We start from the raw sequence: 26680 nt of genomic DNA on the forward strand, positions 1-26680 counted from the left end.
AACGAACCCGGGGGGGTCCCGGGGGGGTCCCGGGGGGGGATCCCCGCAGCAGCGCGAGGTCGCGCAGGGCGCGCAGCAGGAAGAGCTCCGTCGCCCGCAGCAGCGCGAAGGCCTCGCGCCGCCGGCCCCATTCGCCGTGGGGCGGCCGCCGGGGGGCCGGGGGGTGCTGGGGGGGCGGGGGGGGGGGCGCCCAGCTGGGGGAGGGGGGGGGGGGGGTCAGGTGTGGGGCAGGGACCCGTGTGGGGGGAGGGGGGGGGCCTGGGGGGCTGCTGGGGGGTTCCTGCCCCGCAGACCCCTCCATGCCTCCCCCCGCCCCACGGGTCCCCCCCCGAGGCACCCCACAGCATCCCCCCCACCCCATAGCCCCCCACCCCACAGCTCCCCGGCCCCATAGCCCCCCTCCTGCCCCACCGAACCCCGGCCCCACACCACCCCCAGCCCCACAGCTGCCCCATAGCCCCACATCTCCCCCCATAGCCCCCCCATAGCCCCCCCATAGACCCCCACAGCCCCCCCATAGCTCCCCCAGCCCCCCCCCCCCCCCCCAGCCCCACATCTCGCCCCCCAGCCCCCCACCTCCCCACACCCCCCCCCCGTCCCCACCTGCGCCCCCAGGTGCCGGCCGAGGTCCCGCAGGTCCCAGCCCAGGTCCCGCGCCCGCTGCCCCACGTCCGGCCGCCCGGCCGCCCCCTCGCCCCGGCCCAGCGCCCCCAGGCCCCCCCGCAGCAGGGGCAGGCGGCGCCCCAGGGCCTCCAGGCGCTGCGGGGCCTGGGGGGGCACAACGGGGGGGGGGGGGTGTCAGGGCTGCCGGCCCCATGGGGACCCCCCCCGCCCCATAGCGGCAGCCCCTGCCCCATAGCGACCCCTAGAGAGCCCCCCGAGCCCCACGGCGGGCCCCTGTGACCCCATAGAACCCCCCCAGTGCCCCATAGCGAGCCCCTGTGACCCCATAGAACCCCCCCCGTGCCCCATAGGGACCCCAAATGCCCCATAGACCCCCCCCACCCCGCCCCATATGGACCCCCAGTGCCCCATAGGGACCCCCCATACCCCACAGGGACCCCCATGCCCCCCTGCCCTGCCCCAGAGCGACCCCCTGGACCCCGCAGAGACCCCCGACCTCCCCCAGTGCCCCACAGGGACCCCCCCAACACCCCATAGAGGCCCCGTGCCCCACAGAGACCCCCCTGCCCTGCCCCATAGGGACCCTCCGTGCCCCCATAGAAGCCCCCCAGCGACCCCGTAGGCCCCCAGTCCTGCCCCATAGGGACCCTATGGGCCCCCTTCGGCCCCACAGCGACCCCCAGCCCCTCCCCCCGCCCCAGGCCCCGCCCCAGGCCCCGCCCCCTCCCCATTAAGCCCCTCCCCTCCCCGTTTAAGCCCCGCCCCTCCCCAGTTAAGCCCCGCCCCTCCCCAGTTAAGCCCCGCCCCTCACGCTGAGCGCCAGCCAATCCCTGGCCGCGATGCTGACGAGCAGCGGGTGCCCGGGGGGCGGGGCCAGGTGCAGGCGGGCCCCGTGCAGGCGCTCGGCGGCCTTAAAAGGAAGCAAGGGGGGGAGGGGCGTGGTCACGCGAGGCCGCGCCCATGTAGTGACGTCACGACGTGACCACGCCCCCCCCGCTCACGTAGCTCCGCCGCAGCGCGCGGCTCTCGCCGAGCAGCCGCCGGCACAGCCGCAGCCCGGGCCCGGCGCGGCCCAGCGCCGCCAGCAGCAGCAGCAGCAGCGCCCGCCCCGGCCCCATGGCGCCGCCCGGCCCCGGCCCCGGCCCCGCCGCCTTTAAGGGCCCGGCCCCGGCCCGGTTCCGCTCCCGGTTTCGGTCCCGGTTTCGGTCCCGAGGCCGCGGGGAAGCCCCGGGGCCTGGTTCGGGGGGGGGGGGGAGGAGGACTACAAGCCCCGGCGTGCCCTGCGAGGAGAGGGGGGCGGTGCGCGTGCGCGGGGAGGGAGGGGGGGTGAGGAGGGGGAGGTGCGCGTGCGCAGGGGGAGAGCGGAGGCTGTGGGGGGAGGGGGAGGGAGGAGTGTGCGCATGCGCGCAGTGCGGGGGACTCCCGGAGGGGAGGGGGGAGAGGGGGCGAGGAGACCGCTGCGCGCATGCGCGGCGTGAAATCCCCGATGGGAGGGGGAGTGGGGGAGAGCGCTGCGCGCATGCGCAGTGCGAAATCCCCAGGAGTGGGGGAGAGGACGCGCGCATGCGCAATGTTAAATCCCCGGTGGGAGGGGGAGTGGGGGAACGCCGCGCGCATGCGCAGTGCGTGGAGAGCCTGAGGGGAGGGGGGAGTGAGCGGGAGGGGAATTCCTGAGGGGAGGGGGGAGGAGCGCGCGGCGCATGCGCACGGCGGGAGGGGAGTTCCCTGAGGGGAGGGGGAGGAGTGAGGAAAGCCCCGAGCGCATGCGCAGTGTGTGCGCGCACCACCCGAGGGGAGGGGGGAGGTCGTCCCCCGCGCATGCGCACCGACCTCCCCGCGCGCACCCCCCCCCCCCCCCCCCCAAGATGGCGCTGGTCTCGGCGGACTCGCGCATCGCGGAGCTGCTCGGGGAGCTGCACCAGCTCATCAAGCAGACGCAGGTAGCGGGGCTGGGGGGGCCTGAAGGGGGGTCTGGGGGAATTTGGGGGGGTCCTGCGGGGGTTTGGGGGCGTCCTGGGGGGGCCTGAGGGGGTCTGGGGGTTCCTGAGGGGACTTGGGGGGTTTCTGAGGGGCTCTGAGGGGATTGGGAGGGTCTGAGGGGGTGTGAGGGGTCCTGGGGGGTTTGGGGAGGCTTTGGGCGGTCCTGAGGGGATTGGGGGGAGGCTTTGGGGGTCTCAGGGGGCCCTTGGGAGGTCCTGAGGGGATTTGGGGGCGTCTTGGGGGGGATTGGGGGAGTTTTGGGGGGCCTGAGGGGGCTTGGAGGGGTCCTGGGGGGATCTGGGGGGGGTGTTGAGAGGTTCTGAGGGGATTTTGGGGGGTCCTGAGTGGGCTTGAGGGAGTCCAGGGGTTATATGGGGGGTCTTGAGGGGCTCCTGAGGGGGTCCTGGGGGTCTTTGGGGGGTGTTGACGGGTCCTGAGAGGGCTTGGGGAGGGCCTGGGGGTGTCCTTTGGGGTTCCTGGGGGCTCTTGAGGAGGGTTGGGGGGTTTTGGGGGATCTTGGGGGGTGCTGAGTGACCCTGGGGGGGGTTGGGGGGGGGGTCTTGAGGGAGTCCTGAGGGCACTTGGGGGGGTTCCAGTGGGGTTGGGGGATCTTAGAGCATCAGGAGGGGGGGGTTAGGGGAAGGTGGGGGGCTGTTGAGGGGATTTGGGGGGCACCGGGGGGGGTCCTGAGGGTTTTTGGGGTGCCGCCCCGCAGGAGGAGCGGTCCCGCAGCGAGCACAACCTGGTCAACATCCAGAAGACGCACGAGAGGATGCAGACAGAAAACAAAAGTTGGGGTTTGGGGGATTTGGGGGTCATTGGGGGGGGGGATTTGGGGTCGGGGGAGGGATTTTGGGGGGATTTCAGATGGTTTTGGGGGGGGTTGGGGTGGTTTGAGGGGATTTGGGGGGCTTGGGGGGGATTTAGGGGAAGGGTTTGGGGGTGTAGGGGCGGTTTGGGGTCGGGGTTTGAATTGGGGCGCTTTTGGGGCAATTCATTGTTTATTTTGGGGATGATTCGGCCGGGGTTTGGGGCCGGGAGGGTTTTGGGGCAATTTGGGGCGGTTTTGGGGCCGGGGAAGGGGTCCTAATGCCATGCCCCCCCCCCCAGTCTCCCCCTATTACCGCACGAAGCTGCGGGGGCTCTACACCACTGCCAAGGCGGACGCTGAGGCTGAGTGCAAGTAAGGGTGGGGGGAACGGACCCCACGGACCCGATTCCGCCCTTTTTTGCCCCAAGAACAGCTGGGGTTTGCCCCCCCCCCGTTAATTTTGCCCCTCCCCCCCCCTCCCTCTCCCCCCCCCCCAGCATCCTGCGGAAGGCGCTGGACAAGATTGCTGAGATCAAGTCGCTGCTGGAGGAGCGCCGCATTGGTATGGCCCCAAAACCCCCTGAATTTACCCCAAAATCCCCCCCAAAGTCACCCCACATCCCCTCCTCCCAATTTGACCCCAAAATCTCCTCGAATGTGCCCCAAAATCCCCCCAAAACTGCCCCAAATCCCCCCCAATCCCTCCCAAACCTGATCCTAAATGCCACCCCAAATCCAACCCCAAATCCCTTCAAATTCCCCCCAAACCACCCCAAACGCCGTCACCACCCCCAAATCCCCCCAAATTTCCCCCAAATCTCCCCAAATCCCCTGGCACGCAGCAGAAAACCCCAAGTTCCTCCCATCCCGAGCCCCAAATCGGAGCCGAAATCCCCTGAAATTCCCCCAAAGTGGCGGCCCGTTGCCCAAATTCCCCCGAAACGCGCCCAAAATGGAACTGGGTTTTCCCGGGACGCGTCCCGTCATCGTCACGAGCCCAAAATGTCGCAAACTTTCCCCAAAATGTACCAAAAAGAGCTTCAGAATCCTTTTAATGCTTTTTAAATCATTTAATGCTCGGAGAGGGCCCCCAAATCCCACCAAACCCACCCCAAAGCCCCCCCCCAAACTCATCCAGAAGACCCCAAAACACTTGGAAATTGCCCCAAAATGCAGCCCAAAGACCCCAAAGCGGCCCTAAAAGCCCCAAATCTGCCTCAAATCTCTTTCAATCTCCCCTAAATGCACCCAAATCTGCCCCGGTTTCCCCAAAATGTTTTTTTTGTTTGTTTATATGGTTTTAAATTTTTCGTATGTTTTCGTTATTTGGGCTTAAATTTTCTTGTGGTCCCCCAAATTCCGCCCAATCCCCCCCAGTTTGTGTTACATTCTCTTTATTTTCCCTCAAATTGCCCTAAAAGTTGCTTGTGTTGTCCCAAAGTGTCCTAAATTTCCGCTCCTATCCTCCCCAAAATTTTTTTTGAGTTTCCTGTTATCAGCTTAAATCATTTGTGTCACTTTAAGTGATCCTAAACCCTTTTTGTATCGCTTTTCGGCCTTAAATTTATGCCTGTATCCCCCCAGACTCCCCCAATACCCCCCAAAACTTCTCTAAAGCCCCAATATTTCCTTATATTTTTTATCATGCCCCCCCAAACTCCCCGTATCCCACCCCAAATCCCCATAAATCCCCCCCATATCCCCCCAAACACCCCAAAATACTCTTAAATTCCCCCCAAAATCCTAACAAATCCCCCAAACTACCTGCAAACTCCCACAAACGCCCCCAAAACCTTCTTAAATCCTCCCACATTCTCCTAAATCCTCCAAACTCACCCCAAATCTTCCTAACTCTCCCCAAAATCCTCCTAAACGCTCCTAAACTCACCCAAAATCCTACTAAATCCCCCATATCCCCCCACAATTCGCCCCGAACTTCCCCCAAAACCTTCCTAAATCCCCCCAAATTCTCCTAACTCCCCCAAAATCCGCTTAAATGCACCCAAACTCCCCGCAATTTCCTGCTAAATCCCCCAAACTAACCCCAAAACTCCCCTGTACCCCCCAAAATCCGCCTGTACTCCCCGAAATTCCCCCAAACCCCCCCCAAACTCCCTCCAAATCTTCCTAAACTCTCCTGAAATCCCCCCTGAATGCCCCAAAACTCCCCAAAATCCTACTAAACCCCCCCCATCCTCCTCGCCCCCCAAACCCTCTGAAACCCCCCCAAAATGCCCCAAAATCTTCCAACCCCCCCCCACATGCCCTCCCCACACCCCCCACATGCCCCTCCCCTGGCCACACCCACCACAACGCCCCGCCCCTGCGGCCACGCCCCCACAAAGCCCCGCCCACTGAGCATGGCCCCCTGCTCCCAGTGGCCAAGATCACCCTACCCCAACCCCTCCCCTGGCCCCGCCCACAAACCACGCCCACCCCGAGGCCCCGCCCCCTCAAAGTCCCGCCCCCAGCGGCCAAGATCGCCCCCAGCCCTTCTGCATACCCCAACCCCTACCCACAGCCCCGCCCCCAAACCCCACCCACCCAAGCCCCACCCCTCAAGCCCCGCCCCCTGACTCTGGCCCCGCCCCCCCAGCGGCCAAGATCGCCGGCATCTACAGCGACGCGGAGCCGCCGCGGAAGACGATGCGCCGCGGGGTGCTGATGACGCTGCTGCAGCAGTCGGCCATGACGCTGCCCCTCTGGATCGGCAAGCCCGGGGACAAGTGCGTGGGGGGGCGGGGGCACCGGGGGACACGCCCCTCTAAGCCCCGCCCCCCCGGTGGGGACACGCCCTGTTAAGCTCCGCCCGCCCCGAGCCCTGCTTGCTTGTAGTGTGGTGTTCTCTGGAGCTCGGTGCCTCTGCAAAGCCCCGCCCACTTCCAAGCCCCGCCCACCCCCCTCGGGCCACACCCACCGAAGGCCACACCCCATCCAAGCCCCGCCCCCGTGGAGACGCACCCTGATAAGCTCCGCCTCCCTCATGCCTCATATGCTCCATAGCACTGCATTCACCAGACCTCAGTGCTTCCTTAAAGCCCCGCCCACCCAGAGGCCCCACCTCCTAAGGCCACACCCATTGAAGACCCCACCCATTTAAGGCCCACCCCAGAGGAGCCACGCTCCTTAAAACCCCAGCTTCTCTACCTATTTATGGGGTGGTCCACACCCCCACCCCCTCAGGCTCCACCCCCAAGGCCCCACCCACTTGAGTCCCCACACCTGAGGCCACGCCCCTTCAAGCCACACCCCTTTAACCTCCACCTCCCCCTGCCACCTTCCACATCCCCACCCCAACGCCCTGCCCCCAAACCCCACCCCCTTAGGCTCCGCCCCCTGGGCCCCACCCACTTGAGTCTCCACTCCCTGGGGCTCCTTCCACCCTAGACCCCACCCCCTTGGGCCCCGCCCCTTAAAGCCACACCCCTTTAATTTCCACCTCCCCTACCCACAGCATCATCCACATTCCCCCAAGACCCCACCCCCTTAGGCTCCGCCCCCAAGGCCCCACCCACCCCAAGCCCCACCCATGTGAGTCTCCACCCCCTGAAGCCCCGCCCACCACAAGCCCTGCCCCTTAAAGCCACACCCCTTTGATCTCCAGCTCCCCTGCCCACAGCATCACCCAAGACCCCACCCCCTTAGGCCCCGCCCCCAAGCCCCCGCCCACCCCAAGAGGCCCCGCCCACCCCAAGAGGCCCCGCCCCCCGCAGGCCCCCCCCACTGTGCGGTGCCATCCCGGCGGCCGGGGACTACGTGGCCAAGCCCGGGGACAAGGTGGCCGCGCGCGTCAAGGCGGTGGACGGCGACGAGCAGTGGATCCTGGCCGAGGTGGTCAGCTACAGCCACGCCGCCAACAAGTGCGGGCTTTGGGGTCATTTACCGGGATTTTGGGGTTTCGTTTTTTTTTGTGGGATGTGGGGGGTTTGGGGGGCTTTATTCAGGGGGATTTGGGGCGGTTCAAGGGGGTTGAGGGGGGTTTTGGGGCGGTGTTTTGGGGTGTTGAGGTGGTTATGGGGAGAGTTTGGGGAGGTTTATGGGGTGGTTTTTGGGATTTCAGTGTTTTGGGGTGGTTTTGGGGTGATTTTGGGGTCTTTTAGGAGCACTTGGGCATATTTTGGGGCAGTTTTGCGGGTATATTTGGGGTCTGTTGTGGCATCCTTGGGGACTTTTGGGGCTTTGGGGTTGCTTTGGGGTGGTTTTCGGGATGGTTTTGGGGCTGTTCTGGTGTGGATTTGGGGCCAGTTTTGGGGCTACTTTTGGGGGGTCTCTTGGGATGGTTTTGGGTCCCCTTTGGGCTCGTTTTGGGTCTTTTTGGGGCCAGTTGAGTCCCCTCCATGCCCCCGTTTTGCGCTCTCACCCCCCACAGGTATGAGGTGGACGACATCGACGAGGAGGGCAAGGAGTGAGTTCCTCTTCCCTGACCCCAAATCCCCCCCGACCCCAAAAAACTCCCCGACCCCAAATCCCCTTTTCCCTCACCCCAATCCCTTCTCCCCCACCCTAAACCCCCTCCGTTGACCCCAAACCCTTTCCATTGACCCCAAACTCCCTCCATTGACCCTAAATCCCCTCAATTGACCCCCAAGCCCCCCTGACCCCACAAAATTCCCCCCAGGCGCCACACGCTGAGCCGCCGCCGCATCATCCCGCTGCCGCAGTGGAAGGCCAACCCCGAGACCGACCCCGAGGCGCTGTTCCAGAAGGAGCAGCTGGTGCTGGCCCTGTACCCGCAGACCACCTGCTTCTACCGCGCCCTCATCCACGCGCCCCCGCAGCGGGTCCGTGCCCGAATTTGCCCTTTTTTACCCCAAAATCCCCCCCGGAGGCGCTGCTCCGTAAGCAGCGTTGGGTGCTGGCCCTACACCCACAACCTGCCTCCCACCGCGCCCTCATCCTTACAGCGGGTGGATGCCACCCCCTTGGCCCCAAATTTGCCGTTTTTCACCCCAAAATTCCCCCCTGCAGCCGCAGGACGACTACTCGGTGCTGTTTGAGGACACCTCGTATGCTGACGGCTACTCGCCGCCCCTCAACGTGGCGCAGCGCTATGTGGTGGCCTGCAAGGAGACCAAGAAGAAGTGAGGAGAAGGGGGCTTGGGGGGTGCTTTTGGGGTCGTGGAGGAAATTTTTGGGGTCCTGGTGGTCGTTTTTGGGGTCTTGGTGGCCATTTTGGGGCCCTTCAGTGACCATTTGGGGACCCCCCTGGCAACTATTTTGGGATTTTCCCAATGGATGACAACTTCGGGACCCCTTAGACACCATTTTGGGGTCTTGGTGGCTGTTTTGGGGTCTTAGCAGCCATTTTAGGGCCCTCAGAGACCATTTTGGGGTCTTCGCAGCCATTTTGTGACCCCCTGGCAGCCATTTTTGGGCCGCTCAGACCCCATTTGGGGACCCTTCAGAGACCATTTTGGGATCATCCCCCATGGGCGACCACTTTGGGATCTCTTAAACACCATTTTGGGGTCCTGGTGGCCATTTTTTGGGTCTTAGCAGCCATTTTGAAACCCTTAGATACCATTTTAGGGTCTTGGTGGCCATTTTGTGACGCCCTGGCAGCCATTTTGGGGCCTTTCAGTGACAATTTGGGGATCCCCCTGCAGTTGTTTTGGGACTTTCCCCCATGGATGACCACTTTGGGATCTCTTAGACAACATTTTGGGGCCTTGGTGGCTGTTTTTGGGGCCTTAGTGGCCATTTTGGGGCCCTCAGAGACCATTTTGGGGTCTTGGCAGCCATTTTGCGGCCCCTCAGCAACCATTTGGGGACCCCAAAGACACAATTCTGGGATTTTCCCCATGGATGACAACTTTGGGACCCCTTAAACACCATTTTGGGGTCGTTGTGGCCGTTCTGGGGTCTTGGTGGCCACTTTGGGACTTTCTTTGGGGCCATTTTGGGAGTTTTTAGCCCCGTTTTGGGACCGTCCCCATTAAACGCTGTGGGAACACCCCGCACTGCCTCCAGCTCCGTTATTGTCTCGTTGGGGGGGGGGTGGGGCACGATTTGGGGCAGTTTGGGGGGATTTTAGGGGAATTTGGGATGGCTGGGAGGGTTTTGGGGTGTGTTACGGGGGATTTCGGGGAATTGGAGTGGTTTGGCTGGTGGTTTTGGAGTGGTTTTTGGGCATCTGGGGGGGTTTGGGGGCTTTAGGGATGTTTGTAGGATGGTTTGAGGGCTTTGGGGAGCGTTTTTCGGGTAGTTTAGGGGCTTTGGAGGTGTTTTTGGGGTGTTTTGGGGGTTTTTAGGATGGTTCGGGGGTGGCTTAGGAGGCTTTAGGGGCTGTTTTGGGTGTTTCTGGGGTGGTTTGGGGGCTTTGGGGATGATTGGGGGATTTTAGAAGTGTTTTTGGGTTGGTTTGGGGGGCTTTAGGGCTGGTTTCGGGGTGGTTTTGTTTTTGGGGCAATTTATGGTCAATTTGGGGGATTCTGTGGCCCTTGGAAGCACATCAGACCCCGTACGCTTCCCCCAGTCCCACAACTGACCTCTGAAGCCCCCAGACCTGTGGGGGCGGGGCCAGACCAGGCCCTGCCCCCTGCCTTTATTAAGAATAAATTAAGATGCACAGCAGGGGGCGGAGCCTCGGGCAGGCCCCGCCCCCTGGCGCAGCCGCAGCTCGTCTGTCCAGTGACCCTGGAGGGGAGGGGGGGAGTTGATGATGTCACGGGTGGGCGGGGCATAGTGAAGTGGGCACGGCCGGGGGGTGTGGCTCACCAGCTCGGGGTCCTCCAGCCCCGCCTCCTCCTCCTCGTCGTCATGGTAACCGTGGTAGTGGCGGATCAGCTCCCCCCACAGCACGTCCTGCTGGCAGCTGCCAGTGGTTGCCGGGTAAACGGGCCGACCCTGGCAACAGGCCACGCCCCCCTGCCCGGCAGCTCCCTAGCAACACGCCCATAGTAACAGTGGATGGGGTGAAGCCTGCCCCTAGCAACTGGCTCCTCCCCTGGCAACAGGCCACGCCCCCGGCAACCAGACCAATCCCTAGCAACAATGCGCACCCCTAGCAACTGGCCACGCCCCTAGCAACGCCCCCATAGCAACAGCGATGCAGCCTAGCAGATGGGCTGAAGCCTGCCCCTAGCAACCGAGCCTAGCCCTGCAACCGCCCCTAGCAACCACCCCATTGCCGTGGCAACAACCCTGTCACCACGACAACAACCCCATCACCACGACAACCGCCCCATCGCCACGGCAACTCACCCGGGGCAGGCCCCGCGCAGGGGCAGCAGCTCGCGGGGCTCGGAGCGCAGGAAGCGCGGCGCCAGGCACAGGGCGTGCGTCACCGCCAGGCAGCCGGGCCGCGGGCAGCGCAGGGGGGCGGAGTCAGGGCCCTGGGGGCGGGGCCAGCCTCAGGCGGAGGAGCCTGACACTGCCCAAGCCCCGCCCCCCCCGGCAGGGCAGCCCGCACAGGGCACAGGGAGAGGGTGGGGCTAAGTTGAAAAGGGGAGGGGCCAGCCTCGGGGCGGGGTCAGGCTCAGGGGCAGAGCCTCGACCCCTCCAAGCCCCGCCCCCCCCCCCCCTTACCTCGCAGGGCAGCCCACAGAGGCTGCAGGGAGGGGGCGGAGCCAAGGCGGCAGGGGCCGTGGCCAAATCGGCAGGGGGCGTGGCCTTCCTCCTCGGGGGGCGTGGCCTCAGCCCCCGCGGGTCCACCTCGACAACGACGTGCGGGGGTGGGGCGGGGCCAGGGGCGGGGCTGGGTGGGGGGCGGAGCCAGCGGAGGCGCAGGGGGAGGCGGCTCCAGGGGGGGGCACGCAGGAGGCGGGGCAGCAGCCGCAGGGCGAAGGCGATTGGCTGCTCGCGGCGGCGGCGCGGCGACATGCCCGGGAGGCGGCGGGAGGCCGAGGGGTGCTGCCACGCCCACTCAAACTGCAGGGGGCGGGGACACGGCGTAAGGGGCGGGACCAGGGCTGTGGGGGGCGTGGTCAGGGCTTTGGGGGGCAGGGTCATAGCATTTGGGGGTGGGATGAGGGCTTTGGGGGGCATGGCCAGGGATTTGGGGGTGGGGTTAGGGCTTTTGGGGGTGGGGTCAGAGATGTTGGGAGGTGGGATCAGGAATGTGGGGGGCGTGGCCAGGGATTTTGGGGTGGGGTCAGGGCATTGGGAGTGGGGTCAGGGCTTAGGGGGCGTGTCCAGGGTTGTGGGGGCGTGGTCAGGGCATTGGGGCGGGGCCAGGGATTTGTGGGCAGAGATGAGAGAGGGGTGGGGTCAGGTAAAGAGGGGGCGTGGTTAGGGGAAGGGGTGGGGCCAGGGCACGGGGCCAGGGCACTGGGGGAGGAGCCTGGTTCTTGGGCGTGGGGCTAGGAGTTGGGGGCAGAGCCAGGACTTTGGGGGCCGTGGTCCAGAAATGGGTGGGCTCAGGGGAAGTGGGTGGAGCCTGGGCATCGGGGGCGTGGCCAAGAACTCGGGGGGCGTGGTCAGGGCATTGGGGGCGGGGCAGAGATTTGGGGGCGGGGTCAGGGCTTGGGGGCGGGGTCTAGGAGCTGGATGACACAAGGGGGCGGGACTTCAAACCAGGGGGCGTGTGCAGGACACAAAGGGGGTGGGGCACAGAAAAAGTGGGCGTGTCCTCACCCTCAGCGCCGCCACGTCAGACGGGAAGCCGTGCACGTAGAGCTCCATCTCCCTGCGGAAGTGACGTCAGCGCCTCCCCCTCCCCTCCCCCACCCCCCATACCCCTCCTCCCCACTCCCCCCCCACCCACCAGGGCCCGCGGCCGCTCGTCCTCCAGGCCCCGCCGTGCCGCCGCCCCGCGTTGTGCTGCCGCAGCCGCCGCTCCGGGTCCAGGCTGAAGCCGACGTAGGCCCCGCCGCGGGCTCCGGGGGCAGCCGAGCGCAGCAGGTACACGGCCCGCAGCGACATCGCCGCCACACGGCCCCCCCCCCGCGGCTCCGCCACCCCGCTTCCGCTTCCGGTCCGCAGCCCTGTTGCTAAGCGACCGCGCCCACTTCCGCCACGCTCCCCCGTTGCTACGCGACCGCTCCCGCTTCCGCCACACTTCCCACAACCCCCCCCGCGCGGCGTTGATTCCGCCACGCTGCGCGGGTTGCTATGGGGACGGCGCCACTTCCGGTCCTCTCCCTGGTTGCTAAGCAACTGCCTCCACTTCCGCCACACTCCCTAATTGTCCCTCACTAGCCCCTACTTCCGCCACACCTCCCACAATCCTCCGCGCGCCAGCACTTCCGGTCAGCCGCCCCGTGACCGCCTCCACTTCTGGTTAGCAGCCCCGTTGCTAGGCAACGCGCCCCACTCCCCCGTTGTCCCGCGCTATCCCCCACTTCCGCCACGCCTCCCACAGCCCCCCGCGCCGCGCCACTCCCGCCCCACCGCCCCGTTGCTAAGCAACCCCCCTCCACTTCCGCCCCCCGCCCTCTGTTGCTACGCGACCGCTCCTCGTCCCGCCCCCTCCGCCTCTCCCCGCCCTCTGATTGGCCGCTCGCCCCCCCCCCCGTGGGCGGGCCCTACCCTCCCGCCGCCTCCTCCCATTGGCTGCCCGCCGGCCGGGCCTTTCCGGGGCCATGGCGGAGCCGGAGCTGAGCGCGGAGGCGCTGCGGGAGCGGCTGCGGCGGGAGCTGGGAGCAGAGCACGTGGTGGGCGGGGTCCGGGGGGCACCCGAGGGGGGGAACCGGGGGCGGGGGGCGCGGGGCTGGGTCCCCGGGGCGCTTCATTAGGCTTTAATAGGTCTCTGTGGGGCTTAATAGGCCTTAGTAGGCCTCAGTAGACCTCTATAGAGCCTTAATAGAGGCTTCAATAGGTCGTAGGAGGCCGCACTGGGCCTTAGTAGCCCTCACTAGGCCGCAGTTGGTCTCTATAGGCCTTAGTAGGCCCTCAGAAGGGCTCAGTGGGTCTCTATAGGGCCTCAGTAGGCTTTAATAGGTCGTAGGAGGCCGCAGTAGGTCTCTGTAGGGCTCAGTAGGCCCTCAGAAGGCATCAGTAGGTTTCTATAAGCCTTAATAAAGGCTTTAATGGGTCTTAGTTGGCCACAGTAGGGATTAATAGGCCTCACTAGGCTGCAGTAGGTCTCTATAGGCCTTTGTGGGCCCTCAGAAAGGCTCAGTGGGTCTCTATTGGGCCTTAACAGGCCTCACTGGGCTGCAGTGTAGGCCTCAGGAGACCTTATTAGGCCTCAGTAGGCATCTTTAGCCCTCAGAAGGCCTCAGTGGGTCTCTACAGGACTTAGTAGGCTCCACCAGGCTTTAGGAGGCCTTCATAGGCTTCAGTAGGTCTCTATAGTAGGTCTCAGTGGGCCTCAGTAGTGTGCAGTCGGTCTCTACAGGCCTTAATAAGTCCCAGTAGGCTTCAGTAGGGTTCTACAGACCTTAGTAGGTCTCTACAGGTCTCAGTAGGCTTCTGTAGATTTTGGTAGGTCTCTACGGACCTTGGTAGGCCTCTACAGGCCTTGGGAGTCCTCAGTAGGTCTCTACAGCTCTCAGTGGGCTTCAGTAGGGCTGCACTAGGCCTTAGGGGACCGTAATAGGGCCTGAGAAGGCTTCAGTAGGCAACAGTAGACCTCTACAGACCTCGTTAGGCCTCAGTAGGCTTTAATTAGCTTGTATGGACCTAATTAGGCCTTATTAGGCCTTTGTAGACCTTAATAGGCCTCAGAAGGCTTCAGTAGGCCGCAGGAGGCCTCAGTAGACCTCTACAGACCTCAGTAGGCCTCATTAGGCTTTAATTGGCCTCTGTGGGCCTAATTAGGCCTAATTAGGCCTCATTAGACCCCCCCCAGCCCCCCCTGAGCCCCCGTTTGCCCCCGCAGGAGGTGGAGGACACCACGGCCGCCCGCTGTGCCGCCAGCTTCCGCGTCCTGGTGGTGGCGGCCGCCTTCCGCGGCAAGGGGCTGCTGCAGCGGCACCGGTAGGAGCTCGGCCGGGGGGGGTTGGGGGCATTTCCTGGGGGTTTGGGGTCCTTTTTTTGGGCTGACTTCCCCCCTGTTTTGCGTTCCAGGCTGGTGAACGAGGTGCTGGCAGCGGAGCTGGGCCGCATCCACGCGCTGGAGCAGCGCACGCTCACCCCTGAGCAGTGGGCGGCCGAGGGGGGGCAATAAAAGGAGCCCCTCCCCCACAGCCTGCGTCACGTGCTGGGGGGGGGGAGGGGTGGCGGGGGAGGGGTCACACGGGGTCACGGCCGTCCCCTCTCCCCCGTAACACCCCCAAGAGGAGGCCTTCATTGTGTCCCCCCCTCCCCTAATTAAACTTCTCTTCTAATTAAGCTCCTCCCCTAATTGAAGCCCACCCCAATTAGGCTCCTCCTGCAATTAAGCCCCCCCAATTAAACTCCTTCCCAACGAAACCCATCCCCCAACAAGGCCCCTCTCCCAATTAACCCCCCAATGAAACCCCTCCCCCAATTAAGCCCCTCCCCTAATTAAGCCCCTGCTCCAATTAAAGCCTCCCGATTAAGCCCCTCCCATATGAAACCCATCCCCCAATTAAGCCCCCATTAATCTCCTCCCCAATTAACCCCCCCAATTAAGCCCTTCCCCTGATGAACCCCCCGCCCCCATTAAGCCCTGCCCCATTAAGCCCCGCCCCCAATTAAGCCCACCCCTTATTCCTTGGGGGGAGGGGGAGGAGCGCCGCAACCCCTCCCCCCTCCACAGGGAGCTCCAGGGTGGGGGGAGGGTCACCTGTACAGGTGAGGGCGGGGCAAAAGGGGGCGGGGCAAAAAGGGGGCAGGGCCAAATCCCGGAACCGGGAATCCGGGATCGGAGAAGCCGGCAGCCAGAGGAGGAAGAGGGGGCGACGAGCTCCCCTCGCCCACCCCCCTCGCGCCCCCTTCCCACGCCCCTCCCCCACCCCCACGCCCCTCCCCCACCCAAGATGGCCGCTGCCGCCCCCCTGCTGGGGCTGGGGCTGGGGCTGGGGCTGGGGCTGGCGGCAGCCGCGGGGCTGTGGCGGGCACGGGAGCGGGTGGAGCGCGAGCGGCCCCGGGCGGCCTTTGGGGCGAGGATGGCGGCACACAGGGGGGGTGAGGAGGGGGGGGAGGGGCTACGGGGTGGGGGAGGGGGGATGGAGGGGGGAAGGGAGGGGGTGGGGGGAGAGGGAAGGGGGATTTGGGGGAAAAGGTTGAGGAAATGGGGGATTTTGGGGGGGAAATGGGGAGGGGGTGGGGGAGGGGTGGGGAGGTGGGGGAGGGGGAGAGGGTGGGGGAGGGGAGGGGGGAGGGGGGAAGGAGAAAGGGGAGGGGAAGAGGGGAGGGGGATTGGGGGAAAACGGGATTTTGGGAGGGGTTGGGGGGAAAATGGGGATGGGGGGTGGGGGAGGGGGGTGGGGGTGGGGGAGGGGGGTATGGAAGGGGGGGGTTGGGGTGATTTGGGGGGGGTTGGGGGAGGGGAAATGGGGAGGGGGGATGGGGGGAGGGGAAGGGGTGGGGGAGGGGATTTGGGGGGAGGGGACACACCTAACTGGGGAGGGGGAGAGGGGTTTTGGGGCATTTGGGGGCATTTTGGGGGGTAAATGGGTGAGGGAGGGGTTAAAGAGGGGTGTGGGAGTGCAGTGGGGGAGGGGACACGCGGGGGGGAGGGGCGCAGGCGTGGGGAGGGGCTGGGAGCAGGTGCAGGAGGGGTGGGGGGCAAAGAGGGGGCGTGGCTTCACTCCTGGGGGCGTGGCCTCACACACGGGCGCGCCCGATGAGGAAGAGGGGGCGTGGCCTCGACTTGGGGCGTGGCCTCAGCCTGGGGGCGTGCCCCCGACGCCCCGCCCACCCCCTTATAAGGCTGCGGCGAGCGCCTGGAGAACACGATGGAGGCCTTTGAGAAGTGAGTAGGCGGGGCTCCCGCTTTAGCCCCGCCCCCGGAAACCACGCCCACTCGGGGCCGCACCCCGAGGCCCCGCCCACTCTGACTACGCCCACTCTGGCCCCGCCCCCGCAGCGCGGTGGCGCAGGGCGCGGAGCTGCTGGAGCTGGACTGCCGGCGGACACGGGACGGGGCCGTGGTGCTGAGCCACGACCGGGGGCTGCGGCGCCAGGCGGGGCTGGACCGGGACCTGCGGGACTTGGACTACGAGGTGGGAGCCCCGAAATTCCTGGGTTTTGCCCCAAAAAAGGAGTCGGGCTTTTGGACCCGATTCTTGAGGGTTTTGGCCCAAAACCGGGTGCGTCTGCAGGAGCTGCCGCCCTACAAGGAGACGCTGGAGGTGACGTTTGCGCCCGGTGAGATGGTTTGGGGGATTTGGGGGAGAATTTGGTTTTTTGGGGGGCAGAATTTGCGGGTTTTGTGGGGCATTTGGGGGTTTTGGGGGGATTTGGGGGGGATTTGGGGAGGCTTGGGGGGAGTTTGGGGGCTTTGGGGGAGACTTGGGGTGACTTGGGGGGATTTAGGGTGGGGCTGGGGGGAATTTGGGGTATTTGGGGGGTATTTGGGGAGGTTCTGGGGGCATTTGCAGGGATTCAGGGTGAATTTGGGGAGGTTTGAGGGGATTTGGAGGGGGTTGGGGGGATTTTTGGGGTGGTTTGGGGGGATTTGGGGGGGTTGGGGCAATATAGGGGGAATTTGGGGAGGTTTGAGGGGATTTGGAGGGGGTTGGGGGGATTTTTGGGGTGGTTTGGGGGGATTTGGGGGGGTTGGGGCAATATAGGGGGAATTTGGGGAGGTTTGGGGGGATTTTGGGTGGGATTTGGGGTGGGGAAGGACTTGGGGATTTGGGGTGATTTTGAGGGGTTTAGAGGTATCTGGGGGGAGTTTTGGGAGGGGACTTGGGGTGAGGAGGGATTAGGGGGCAATTTGGGGAAGTCTTAGGGGGATTTAGGGGCAATTTGGGGAGGTTTGGGGGGCTTTGGGGAGATGTGGGGTGACTTTGTGGGGGATTTCAGGGGGATTAGAAGTGGGATTGGGGCCAGTTAGGGGTTTGGGGGTGATATTGGGGGGGATTTGGGGGGATTTTGGTGCAAATTTGGGGCAGGGAGTGATTTGGGGGGCAATGTAGGGGGAGAATTTGGGTGGATTTGGGGGGATTTTGGTGCAGTTTTGGGGCAGGTGGTGATTTGGGGGATGACGCGGGGGGGGGGTTGGGGCCGATCTTCCCCCCAGCCCCCCCATTTATCCACCCCTACCCCCACCCAAGGGTGCTACTCGCAGGGCCGCGACCGCCGCATGCCGCGCCTGGACGAGGTCTTTGCCCGCTTCCCGCACGTGGCTGTCAGTGTCGAGATCAAGGACGACGACGACGAGCTCATCCAGAAGGTGAGCCCTCATTTGCATATGCAAACGAGAAGGGGCGGGGCCCGATGGCATCATAACCACGCCCCCTTCCCCCCCCCTCTGAAGGTGGCGGAGCTGGTGCGGCGCCACGACCGCGCTGCCATCACCCTCTGGGCCTCCTTCAACGACCGCATCCTGCGCAAGTGCCGGGCGGCGGTGAGGCCACGCCCCCTATGTGATGTCACACACCTCCCCTATGATGTCATGACCCTTGTGATGACGTCACGTGCCCTTTTCCAGCACCCCGGGATGCCGTACGGCTTCTCACCGCGGCGGGCACTGCTGGTGCTCGCCATGCACTACCTGGGGCTGCTGCCACTGCTGCCCCTGGGGGAGGCGGCGCTGCTGGGACCCCTGCCCGGCATCATCAACAGGTTTTGGGGAAAATTTGCGGGGTTTTGGGGAAATCTGGGGGGGGGTTGGGGAAAATTTAGTGTGTTTGGGGGGGTTTGGGGGGGGTTATGGGGTGATAGGGGAGGTGGGGATAGAAGCAGATGGGGGGATGTCGGGGATTTGGGGGGGGGTTGGGGTGATTTTGGGGATTTGGGGGGATCTCAGGGGGTCTGGCAGCACGGTGCCCCCCAGGACACGCCCCAGATTCCCCTTTCCCCGCCCCCAGGACATATTTCCCGGTGCCCAAGGGAATCCTGGGGCAGGCGCTTGCCCTGCTGGCTGACAAGTGAGTGCTTCCCCCCCCCATTATGACATCATAATCCTCGTAATGACATCATGTCATCCGTGATGATGTCATATCCACCTGGTGACATATGGTGACGTCATGGACCGCCCCCCCCCCCCCCCCCCCCAGGTTCATCATGACCAAGGGGCTGCTGCAGCACCTGCGGGAGCGTGACATCCAGGTGGGGGGCGGGGACAAGGACATGAGGCGGGGGTTTTGGGGGGTTTTGGGGGGATTTGGGGAAAATTTGGGGGGTTTTGGAGGGGATTTGGGGGGGATTTGGGGGCGATATGGGAGGGTTTGGGGGGGATATGGGTGGGTTTTGGGGACTTTTGGGGGGGGGATTTTGTTATTTTGGGAGGTTTGGGGAGGGTTTGGAGGGATGTAGGGATTTGGGGGTGGTTTTGGGGGTATTTAGGGGGATTTTGGGGTGTTTTGGGGTGTTCCCATGCCCCCCCCAGGTGGTGCTGTGGGTGCTGAATGAGGAGCGTGACTTTGCCGACGCCTTCGCCCGTGGCGCCAGCGGTGTGATGACCGACTACCCGGGGCGGCTGCGGCGATACCTGGACGCCCACCCCCAGCCCTGACCAGTACGGACCAGTACAGACCACTACGGACCACTACAGACCAGTACAAACCACTACAACCCATTAAAGACCCGACCCGACCCAACCCAACCCAACCCAACCCAACCAGCCCCTCTTTAACCCAACGCTGGGCGGGGCTTAACATAGAAAAGGGGTGGGGCTTAACACAGAAAGGGGACGGGGATTATCACACAAGGGGGCGGGGCTCAGGGCTCTTTCAGTGGCTCCGCCCCATTAGGCTCCACCCCTTCGGACTCCGCCCCATCAGGCTCCGCCCCCTCCTCCATCCGCTCCCGGTAGCTGCGCTTGAAGAAGCCACACTGCGGGATAATGAAGGGGGGGGGGGTTAGGACCCCATCACGTGACCCCACCATGTGACCCATCACGTGACCACGCCCCGGGGCCACATGACCATCATGTGACTGTCCCCCCACCTTGACGAGGCCGACGGTGATGAGGATGAGCAGCACCAGCCCCCCGACGCCGCTGCCCACGTAGATCAGCATGAAGTTCAGCACCGGCAGCAGCTCCACCTCCGTGGCCCCCTGAGGGATTTCGGGGACAGGTTGGGGTCAGCAAATTGGGGACCCCCCCTCCCCACCCCAGGTTCCCCCCCCCCCCAATATTTCAGCCCCCTCCCCAAAAACCTGCGTCCAGGAGAACTCAGGCCCCAGGGTGCTGGCGAAGCGCTGGGTGTCGAAGGCAAACCAGAGGCCGGAGCAGAGTCGGGGGCGGGCGGCGGCCTGGGGGGGGCAGGGCTTAGCAGGGACATGCCCCCTCCACATGGCCACGCCCCTCACAATTCGGACCACGCCCAGTTTTTGAACACACCCACCCACCCATTGGATTACTTCCACCCTTGTTTGTGCCCAGCTCTTGGGTCATGCCCCCCCCCCGCCTGCCCCCCCTTGTAGCCACGCCCCCTTGTAGCCACGCCCCTTTGGCCCTCACCCATTGGAGCCATGCCCCTGAAACCACACCCCTTCTAGCCACGCCCCAATCTGAGCCACACCCCTGGGAGCCACGCCCCCATTCCCACCCACCACCAGCCCCCCATTGATGCCCAGCTGCCCGTTTGTGCCCCGCCCCCTCACCTGGATCCTGGCGGGTGGCTCCACCTGGGCCTCCAGCAGGACGCGTGCACCAGCCCCCAGCTTCCCCAGGGGGCAGCGGAAGGGGAGGAGGCGGGGGGAGGCGCAGGCCTGGGGGGCCGGGAGTGAGGGGGAGGCCCTGCCCCATAGCCCTGCCCCATAGCCCTTCCCCAGACCCATAACTCTGCCCCATAGCCCTGCCCCATAGCCCTGCCCCATAGCCCTGCCCCTGCCCCATAGCCCTGCCCCATAGCCCAGACTCTGCCCCATAACCCTGCCCCATAACCCAGCCCCATAACCCAGCCCCATAACCCACCCCCCAGAGCCCAGCCCCAGCCCCATAACCCAGCCCCATAACCCACCCCCAGAGCCCAGCCCCAGCCCCATAACCCAGCCCCATAACCCAGCCCCATAGCCCAGACTCTGCCCCATAACCCAGCCCCATAGCCCAGCCCCAGCCCCATAACCCTGCCTCACACCCCGGCCCCATAACCCGGCCCCATAACCCGGCCCCACAGCCCAGCCCCACCTGGTCCATGCTCCGCTGCAGCTCCCTCCCCTCCTCCCCGACCTCACCCTCGGCCAGAGCCTCGCAGGCGGCGCCATCCTCCTGGGGGGTGTCAGGGACAAAGGGGGGGGGGGGGGGGCGACCCCTCCATTGGGATCCCCCCATAGCAAATTTGGGGGGGGTGGGGGGGGGAAACGGGCAGACCCCAACGTGTGGGTCTGGGGGCTCTCGCTCACCACGCGGACGTTGGGGACCCAGCGCAGGCCGTGGGGCAGCGTGCGGGGCAGGAGCACGAAGGCTGTCAGCTCCGGGGGGGGGACGCCAGGGGGGGCGGGCAGGAGGGTCTCCAGCTGTGGATTTTGGGGAGGGGGGATGACGGGGGGGTCCTCAGGAAATGGGGTGGGGGGTGATTTATTTTGGGGGGGGGGAGGTCCTCACCTGGTAGCGGTGCCACAGTGTCTTGTGGCGGGGGTCGTCGGAGGTGAAGTTGAGGTAGGGGGTGGAGTCCTCCTGCCTGGGGGGGGGGGCGGGGGCAGAATTGGGGGGGATCGATAATTTGGGGGGGGGGGGTGTCCCAATGGAGGGGTCCCAATGTGTGTGGGGGGGGTCTCACCATCTGGCGACGATGCTGACGGCGTAGCGCATGGGGATGTGCCAGGTGACCACATTGTCCCTCAGGGTGGTGGGTGGCTCATTGTCGCTGCGGGGGGGGGGGGGCAACTGTGTCACCCCCCCCCCCCAAATTATCGCAGCCCCCTCCCCAAATTATGCCCCCCCCCCCCCGCCCCACCTGCTAGCGTTGGCTATCAGCTCCAGCCTCTCGTCCCACGAGCTGTTCTGCAGGACGTCGAAGACCACCTCGATGTCCACCTGGTGGCACATGGGGGCTCAGCGCAGTGACACCCCCCCACCCCCCATGGTGCCCCCCCCACCCCACCATGGTGCCCCTAGCCTCCCCCCTCCCCCAGCCCCCCCAGGCACTCACCACACTGTCGGCACGCAGCACGGGGCGGCTGACGTTGCAGCCCAGGTCCCGGGGTCCTGTGGCTGTCCCCTGCTCCTGGCAGCTGATGGCCACGGGGGAGGTGCCCTAGAAATGGGGGGGGCAAGAGGGGGGGGTTCCCATTCGGGTGGGCTGGGGGCGGGGGGGGGGGGGGAAGGGGCGGGGCCATGGGGACATCCCCCTGTTGATGGCACCTCGGTAGAGTTGACCTGGCCATGCCCTGGGTTGACCTGGCCTCCGGGACCATGCCCTGGGTTGACCCGGCCCCCGGGGCCATGCCCTGGGTTGACCTGGCCTCCAGGGCCATGCCCTGGGTTGACCTGGCCCCCGGGGCCATGCCCTGAGTTGACCTGGCCTCCGGGGTCCCAGGGGGGCCTGGATGGAGGATTTGGGGCGGTGCCCCCCCACCCCCGGTGACCCCCGGTGCCTCCAGCACAAGGGGTGGCAGCCACGGGGGTCCCCAGGGAGAAGCCCCCCGCTCACCTGGGTGGCGCCGGCCCTCCGGAAGGAGAGCCCCCGCGGGTGGCGGAGGCGCAGGGCGGCCCCGTAGGCGTCCTCCCCACCGTTGCGCAGCCGCAGGGCCACCGCCAGCTCCACGCCGGGGGCCCCCGCCAGCACCGCGCCCCCCGGCAGCGCTGAGACCCCCAGGTCGGCCTCGCACACCTCGTCGGCCCCGCAGTTCTTCTCGAAGGGGACCTGCGGAGCAGGGTGGGGTGGTCAGCGGCCCCCCCTGGCCCCACGTCCCAAACTAGGGTTGGGGCTGGGCCCCTTGCACCCACCTCAGTCCATCCCGATGTGATCTCGGGGTTCAGGACGAGGTTGGGGGCGTCCCAGGGCCCGGCAGCGTCCAGGGAGAAGTTGACAGCCACGCGGATGGAGGTGACGAAGTCCTCGAGGCAGGTCTGGGATGGGGAGGGGGCCCCCGTCAGTGGCAACCTCCCCACATGTGGGGTTGCCCCAGGTGGGTCCAGCCCGCGATGGGGTCACCCATCACCAGGAGCACTTCAAGCACTTCAATTTGGGGTCACCCTCATCAGGTCTAATCCTCTATAGGGTGTCCCATCACCAGGAGCACCTCGCTATGGGGTTTCCCATCACCAGGAGCACCTCAACATGGGTTTGAGGCCGGTGGGGCCCTACCAGGATGTGCAGCGTCTCCTGCAGGCAGTTGTCCTCCCCGCGCAGCTCCACGTGCCCGTCCCACTGCCGCCTCCCGTTGCCCAGGACCCCGCGGCCCCGAACCCGCTGCGGGTCCACGTCCATGTGGAAGGCGAGGGGTACGACCAGGTCTCCTGGGGTGGGGTGGGGGACGCACAGGGTTCAGTGGGGGTGGGACACGGACTGCCCCCTCCCTGCGGACCACCCGGACCTGTGTAGGAGGTGGTGTCCAGGCGGGCCTGGAAGCAGAGCAGGAGCTGGACGGAGGTGCCGGTGTTGTTGGAGCAGTCGACCATCCTGAGCGAGATCTGTGCCGGGGAGAAGCTCAGGCGCAAGGTCACCGTCACGATGGGCAGGGAGCTGGGGGGGGCACAGAGCTGGGGCCGGGGCTGCCCTGGCATTGTCCCTGTCTATGGCTCCATCCCCATCCCATTTCCATCTCCATCCTATCTAATCCCATCCTATCCCATCTCCATCTCCATCTCCACCCCAATCCCTTCTCCACCTCCACCTTCATCCCATCTCCATCCCGAATCCTATCTCCATCTCCACCCCAATCCCATCCAATCCCATCCCATCCCATCTCCATCCTCATCCCTATCTCCATCCCAATCCCATCTCCATCTCCACCCCAATCCCTTCTCCATCTCCATCCCATCTCCATCCCAACCCCATCTCCATCTCCATCTCCATCTCCATCTCCATCCCATCCCCATCTCCATCCCAATCCCAATCCCATCTCCATCTCCATCCCAATCCCATCCAATCCCATCCTATCCCATCCCCATCTCCACCCTGACCCCGCCCCACGTCCCACCTCAGCACCACCACGTGTCCCTGGGTCCCAACGGCCAGGTCCACCATCCCATCCCCGGTCACGTCCATGGCCCCGTCCAGCGCCTGCCCGAAGAAGCGGAGGCCGGGGCCCCCCACGCGGCCCTCCAGCCGCTGTGGGGTGGGGTGCGGCGTCAGACGTGTCCCCACGGCATCCCCCACCCCACCCACCCTGCGTCCACGTCCTCCCATGCCCCACCTGGCTGTAGCGTGGCTCCAGGCCCCCGCTGCGCCCGGAGAAGATGTAGACGGCGCCATGCTCCTCATCCTCCATGGGGGCCCCCACGGCCACCTCGGCCACCCCGTCCCCGTCCAGGTCACCCAGCGCCGCTAGCGCCGCCCCGAAGCGCCCCAGGGGGTGCCCTGGGGCTCCCCAGAGCTCCCCGGCCTCCTCCAGCCCATCCTGGGGGGGTTGGAGGGGCATCAGGATGGGGGGGTTGGGTCAGAGGGGTGGGATGGGGATGGGGATGGGGATGGGATGGGGGTGGGGATGGGGATGGGGGTGGGATGGGGATGGGGATGGGGGTGGGATGGGGATGGGGGTGGGGATGGGGATGGGGATGGGGATGGGGATGGGGATGGGGATGGGGATGGGGATGGGGATGGGGGTGGGGGTGGGGATGGGATGGGGGTGGGGATGGGATGGAGATGGGACTGGGATGGGGATGGGATGGGGATGGGGATGGGGATGGGGATGGGGATGGGGATGGGGATGGGGATGGGGATGGGGATGGGGATGGGGATGGGGATGGGGATGGGGGTGGGGATGGGGGTGGGGATGGGATGGGGATGGGATGGGGATGGGGATGGGGATGGGGATGGGATGGGGATGGGGATGGGGATGGGGGTGGGGGTGGGGGTGGGGGTGGGGGTGGGGGTGGGGGTGGGGGTGGGGATGGGGATAGGGATGGGGGTGGGGATGGGGATGGGACTGGGATGGGGATGGGATGGGGATGGGGATGGGGATGGGGATGGGGATGGGGGTGGGGGTGGGGATGGGGATGGGGATGGGGATGGGATGGGTCCGCCCCGCAGGGTGACCCCTTACCTGCCCCCACTGGTAGAGGTGCACGCGCCCCCCCCGGCGCCCGTCGAAGTGCATGGGGGCCCCCACCAGCAGCCCCTCACTCGCCCCGTCCCTGTCCCCATCCAGAGCGCAGAGCGTGGCCCCAAAGTACGACCCCACCTGCGTGGCCGTGGTGACATCGGTTGGGGTGTGTGGGGGGTCCCTAAAATACCCCCCCCACACTCCCATAATCCCCCCCCATGCTCACCTGCTCCCCGGCCAGGCTCTGCAGCGCCTGCCAGCCCCCTCCGGGCCCGGCCACCTCGAAGAGCACCACGCGCCCCACATGCCCGTGCCGGGGGGCCCCCGCCGCCAGCAGCGACTGCCCAGGGCGCGGGACCCCCACCACCGAGTAGCCTAGTGGGGGGGGGGGGTGGTTGGGGGAAGGGGGGGCACCGTGGTCCCATCTATCCCAGTAATTGCAACCCCCTCCCCAGTTTGTCTCCCCCCAGTTCAGGTCCCCCCCATTTGCACGTTCCCGCTGCCATTGGCTCCCCAATTTGAGCAGCCCACCCAGGGTCCCCTTGCACACCAGAACCACCCCCTGTCCCCCCCCCCCCAGTCCCCCCAATTTGTCCCCCCCCCCCCCCCAGCGTCCCCCAGTTGGGTCCCCCAGTTGGGTCCCCGCCATCTGTGGTTCCTCCAGCCTGGTCCTCACCAGCTGGGACCCTCCCAACCCAACCTCCCCCTGTTTGGCTCCCCCCATTCGGCCCCCCCCCCCCCCCCGGACATGTCCCCTCCACTCCCATCAGGCCACGCCCCCTTCCCCTCCCCCCCATACCCAGGTAGGTGTCCGTCAGGTTCTCGGCCAACGAGGGGCTGGGCACAAAGACCTCTGGCCTCGGCGCCATCTGCACCAAGCCCCCGGCCCAGTTGTCGGCCCCCACTGCTCCAGTCACATGATGGCCCTGGGGACAAGGAGGGTGGTGGTGGGGGGAGTGACCCGGGGGGGGGCCTGGAACCCATGGGTGCCCCCTCCCCAGGGTCCTGTCTCACATTGATGGCATCGACGCTGAAGCCGCTGGAGGAGAGCTCGAGGTGGAAGCGGTTCTGGTCGCTGGTGCCTGCAGGAAGGTGGGGGGGGGTTTGGGACCCCAAAATTGGTGGCGGGGGTGGGGGGGGGGTGGAGGGGGGGGGGCGCCTGGAGGTGTGTGGGGGCACCTTCGATGTCATAGATCTTGGCCTGCAGCTCACGGAAGAGCCCGCGCAGCTTCTCAAAGCTGTCCAGCACCTTGACGAACTCGGAGCTGGGCCGCGAGGCGAACTGGCTGAGGTAGAGCTGCGTGTTGGGGCTGTTGAAGTTGTTCCCCACCTGCGGGCACCGGTGGCGTCAGGCGGCCTCTGGCCACCCCTCTGCGTCCCCCCCATCCCCTCCATCCCCTCCACCCCCCCCGCACCCCGATGATGTAGCGCATGATGCCGCGCTCCTCGGCTTCCTGCACAGTGCCGCTGTCGGTGGCGTCGCCGTCCGTGATGATGATCATCACCCGCTTGGCCCCCGCCCGAGCCCCGTTCTCAGGGGTGAAGATGTTCTCCCTGCAGGGTGGCCACGGGGTGATGTGGGGCGTGGGGTTGGCCATGGGGTGATGATGGGCATGGAGGTGGCCATGGGGTGATGGGGGTGGCCATGGGGTGGTAGGGGTGGCCATAGGGTGATGGAGGTGGCTATGGGGTGATGGTGAGTGTGGAGGTGGCCATGGGGTGATGAGAAGCATGATGGTGGCCATGGGGTGATGGAGGTGGCCATGGGATGATTGGGGTGGCCATGGGGTGATGCTGGGTGTGGAGGAGGCCACGGGGTGGTGGAGGTGGCCATGGGGTAATAGGGGTGGCCATGGGGTGATGGTGGCCATGGAGGTGGCCACGGGGTGACGGAAATGGCCATACGGTGATGGAGAGCGTGGAGGTGGCCATGGGGTGATGGTGGTGGTCATAGGGTGATGGTGGGCATGGAGGTGGCCATGGAGGTGACAGAGGTGTCCATGGTTGCATGATGGGGGTGGCCGGGGGGTGTGGGGCCCTCACGCCACGTATTTGATGGCCGAGAAGGTATCGGTGAGGCTGCGGAGCTGCACCAGGCCCTGCAGCAGCTCCCGTGGCCGGGGCTTCTTGGCGTAGTCCTGCAGCGTGAAG

General features: G+C 65.7%; 5 protein-coding genes across 9 annotated transcripts; 3 read left to right on the plus strand and 2 right to left on the minus strand.

The window, feature by feature from the left end:
- Positions 1–2477: 2477 nt before the first annotated feature.
- On the plus strand, positions 2478–9367 carry SGF29 (SAGA complex associated factor 29). The gene is made up of 9 exons (XM_040543672.1): positions 2478–2564; positions 3320–3395; positions 3715–3787; positions 3913–3977; positions 6012–6141; positions 7129–7275; positions 7785–7820; positions 8034–8196; positions 8384–9367. The coding sequence occupies exons 1-9, from the start codon at positions 2490–2492 to the stop codon at positions 8498–8500; spliced, it is 882 nt and encodes a 293-aa protein (XP_040399606.1). The 5' UTR covers positions 2478–2489; the 3' UTR covers positions 8501–9367.
- A 458-nt stretch (positions 9368–9825) lies between these two features.
- SLX1A (SLX1 homolog A, structure-specific endonuclease subunit) lies at positions 9826–12391 on the minus strand. 5 transcript variants are annotated; one of them, XM_040543674.1, is made up of 7 exons: positions 12120–12384; positions 11990–12041; positions 10943–11284; positions 10619–10749; positions 10133–10229; positions 9955–10051; positions 9826–9873 (listed from the first exon to the last, which is right to left on the minus strand). In XM_040543674.1, the coding sequence occupies exons 1-6, from the start codon at positions 12275–12277 to the stop codon at positions 9974–9976; spliced, it is 858 nt and encodes a 285-aa protein (XP_040399608.1). In that variant the 5' UTR covers positions 12278–12384; the 3' UTR covers positions 9826–9873; positions 9955–9973. The 5 variants fall into 5 exon arrangements, 3 of the variants coding, with proteins under 3 accessions (XP_040399608.1, XP_040399607.1, XP_040399610.1); XR_005815940.1 differs by lacking the exon at positions 9826–9873 and having other exon boundaries at positions 9918–10051; positions 10133–10297; positions 12120–12391; XR_005815941.1 differs by lacking the exon at positions 9826–9873 and having other exon boundaries at positions 9918–10051; positions 10133–10219; positions 12120–12388.
- A 472-nt stretch (positions 12392–12863) lies between these two features.
- On the plus strand, positions 12864–14484 carry BOLA2B (bolA family member 2B). Its single transcript, XM_040543678.1, has 3 exons — positions 12864–13008; positions 14178–14275; positions 14366–14484. Exons 1-3 carry the CDS (start codon positions 12937–12939, stop codon positions 14463–14465), a joined length of 270 nt encoding a protein of 89 aa, XP_040399612.1. The 5' UTR covers positions 12864–12936; the 3' UTR covers positions 14466–14484.
- Positions 14485–15333: 849 nt separating this feature from the next.
- On the plus strand, positions 15334–18972 carry GDPD3 (glycerophosphodiester phosphodiesterase domain containing 3). The gene is made up of 10 exons (XM_040543677.1): positions 15334–15388; positions 16136–16178; positions 16293–16428; positions 16528–16573; positions 17485–17603; positions 17688–17777; positions 17862–17995; positions 18241–18300; positions 18430–18481; positions 18762–18972. The coding sequence occupies exons 1-10, from the start codon at positions 15370–15372 to the stop codon at positions 18885–18887; spliced, it is 825 nt and encodes a 274-aa protein (XP_040399611.1). The 5' UTR covers positions 15334–15369; the 3' UTR covers positions 18888–18972.
- ITGAL (integrin subunit alpha L) lies at positions 18892–26674 on the minus strand. Its single transcript, XM_040543669.1, has 23 exons — positions 26573–26674; positions 25945–26083; positions 25709–25859; positions 25544–25611; positions 25329–25455; positions 24756–24904; positions 24530–24667; positions 23681–23884; positions 23465–23595; positions 22859–23007; positions 22630–22781; positions 22269–22391; positions 21973–22185; positions 21472–21576; positions 21277–21356; positions 21100–21186; positions 20925–21000; positions 20723–20836; positions 20508–20588; positions 19982–20089; positions 19535–19630; positions 19322–19432; positions 18892–19207 (listed from the first exon to the last, which is right to left on the minus strand). Exons 2-23 carry the CDS (start codon positions 26029–26031, stop codon positions 19094–19096), a joined length of 2664 nt encoding a protein of 887 aa, XP_040399603.1. The 5' UTR covers positions 26032–26083; positions 26573–26674; the 3' UTR covers positions 18892–19093.
- Between the last annotated feature and the right edge of the window lie 6 nt (positions 26675–26680).

This window comes from Cygnus olor, unplaced genomic scaffold (assembly GCF_009769625.2).
Source record: "Cygnus olor isolate bCygOlo1 unplaced genomic scaffold, bCygOlo1.pri.v2 scaffold_158_ctg1, whole genome shotgun sequence".
Taxonomy (NCBI): domain Eukaryota; kingdom Metazoa; phylum Chordata; class Aves; order Anseriformes; family Anatidae; genus Cygnus; species Cygnus olor.

What these genes read in the sequence shown, in the direction of transcription:
- SGF29 (XM_040543672.1), top strand. Translation starts at nt 2,490, where the DNA reads ATGGCGCTGGTCTCGGCGGACTCGCGCATCGCGGAGCTGCTCGGGGAG. An exon ending in GCTGGAGGAGCGCCGCATTG is followed by an intron (nt 3,978 to 6,011) that starts GTATGGCCCCAA and finishes CCGCCCCCCCAG; the next exon opens with CGGCCAAGATCGCCGGCATC. An exon ending in TACAGCCACGCCGCCAACAA is followed by an intron (nt 7,276 to 7,784) that starts GTGCGGGCTTTG and finishes CACCCCCCACAG; the next exon opens with GTATGAGGTGGACGACATCG.
- SLX1A (XM_040543674.1), bottom strand. Translation starts at nt 12,277, where the DNA reads ATGTCGCTGCGGGCCGTGTACCTGCTGCGCTCGGCTGCCCCCGGAGCC. An exon ending in ACGAGCGGCCGCGGGCCCTG is followed by an intron (nt 12,042 to 12,119) that starts GTGGGTGGGGGG and finishes TCACTTCCGCAG; the next exon opens with GGAGATGGAGCTCTACGTGC. An exon ending in CTGCGCGGGGCCTGCCCCGG is followed by an intron (nt 10,230 to 10,618) that starts GTGAGTTGCCGT and finishes AACCACTGGCAG; the next exon opens with CTGCCAGCAGGACGTGCTGT.
- BOLA2B (XM_040543678.1), top strand. Translation starts at nt 12,937, where the DNA reads ATGGCGGAGCCGGAGCTGAGCGCGGAGGCGCTGCGGGAGCGGCTGCGG. An exon ending in AGCTGGGAGCAGAGCACGTG is followed by an intron (nt 13,009 to 14,177) that starts GTGGGCGGGGTC and finishes TTGCCCCCGCAG; the next exon opens with GAGGTGGAGGACACCACGGC. An exon ending in GGGCTGCTGCAGCGGCACCG is followed by an intron (nt 14,276 to 14,365) that starts GTAGGAGCTCGG and finishes TTTGCGTTCCAG; the next exon opens with GCTGGTGAACGAGGTGCTGG.
- GDPD3 (XM_040543677.1), top strand. An exon ending in GGAGGTGACGTTTGCGCCCG is followed by an intron (nt 16,574 to 17,484) that starts GTGAGATGGTTT and finishes CCCCCACCCAAG; the next exon opens with GGTGCTACTCGCAGGGCCGC. An exon ending in TGCGGGAGCGTGACATCCAG is followed by an intron (nt 18,482 to 18,761) that starts GTGGGGGGCGGG and finishes TGCCCCCCCCAG; the next exon opens with GTGGTGCTGTGGGTGCTGAA.
- ITGAL (XM_040543669.1), bottom strand. Translation starts at nt 26,031, where the DNA reads ATGATCATCATCACGGACGGCGACGCCACCGACAGCGGCACTGTGCAG. An exon ending in GGACACCACCTCCTACACAG is followed by an intron (nt 22,782 to 22,858) that starts GTCCGGGTGGTC and finishes ACCCCACCCCAG; the next exon opens with GAGACCTGGTCGTACCCCTC. An exon ending in AGGAGACGCTGCACATCCTG is followed by an intron (nt 22,392 to 22,629) that starts GTAGGGCCCCAC and finishes TCCCCATCCCAG; the next exon opens with ACCTGCCTCGAGGACTTCGT.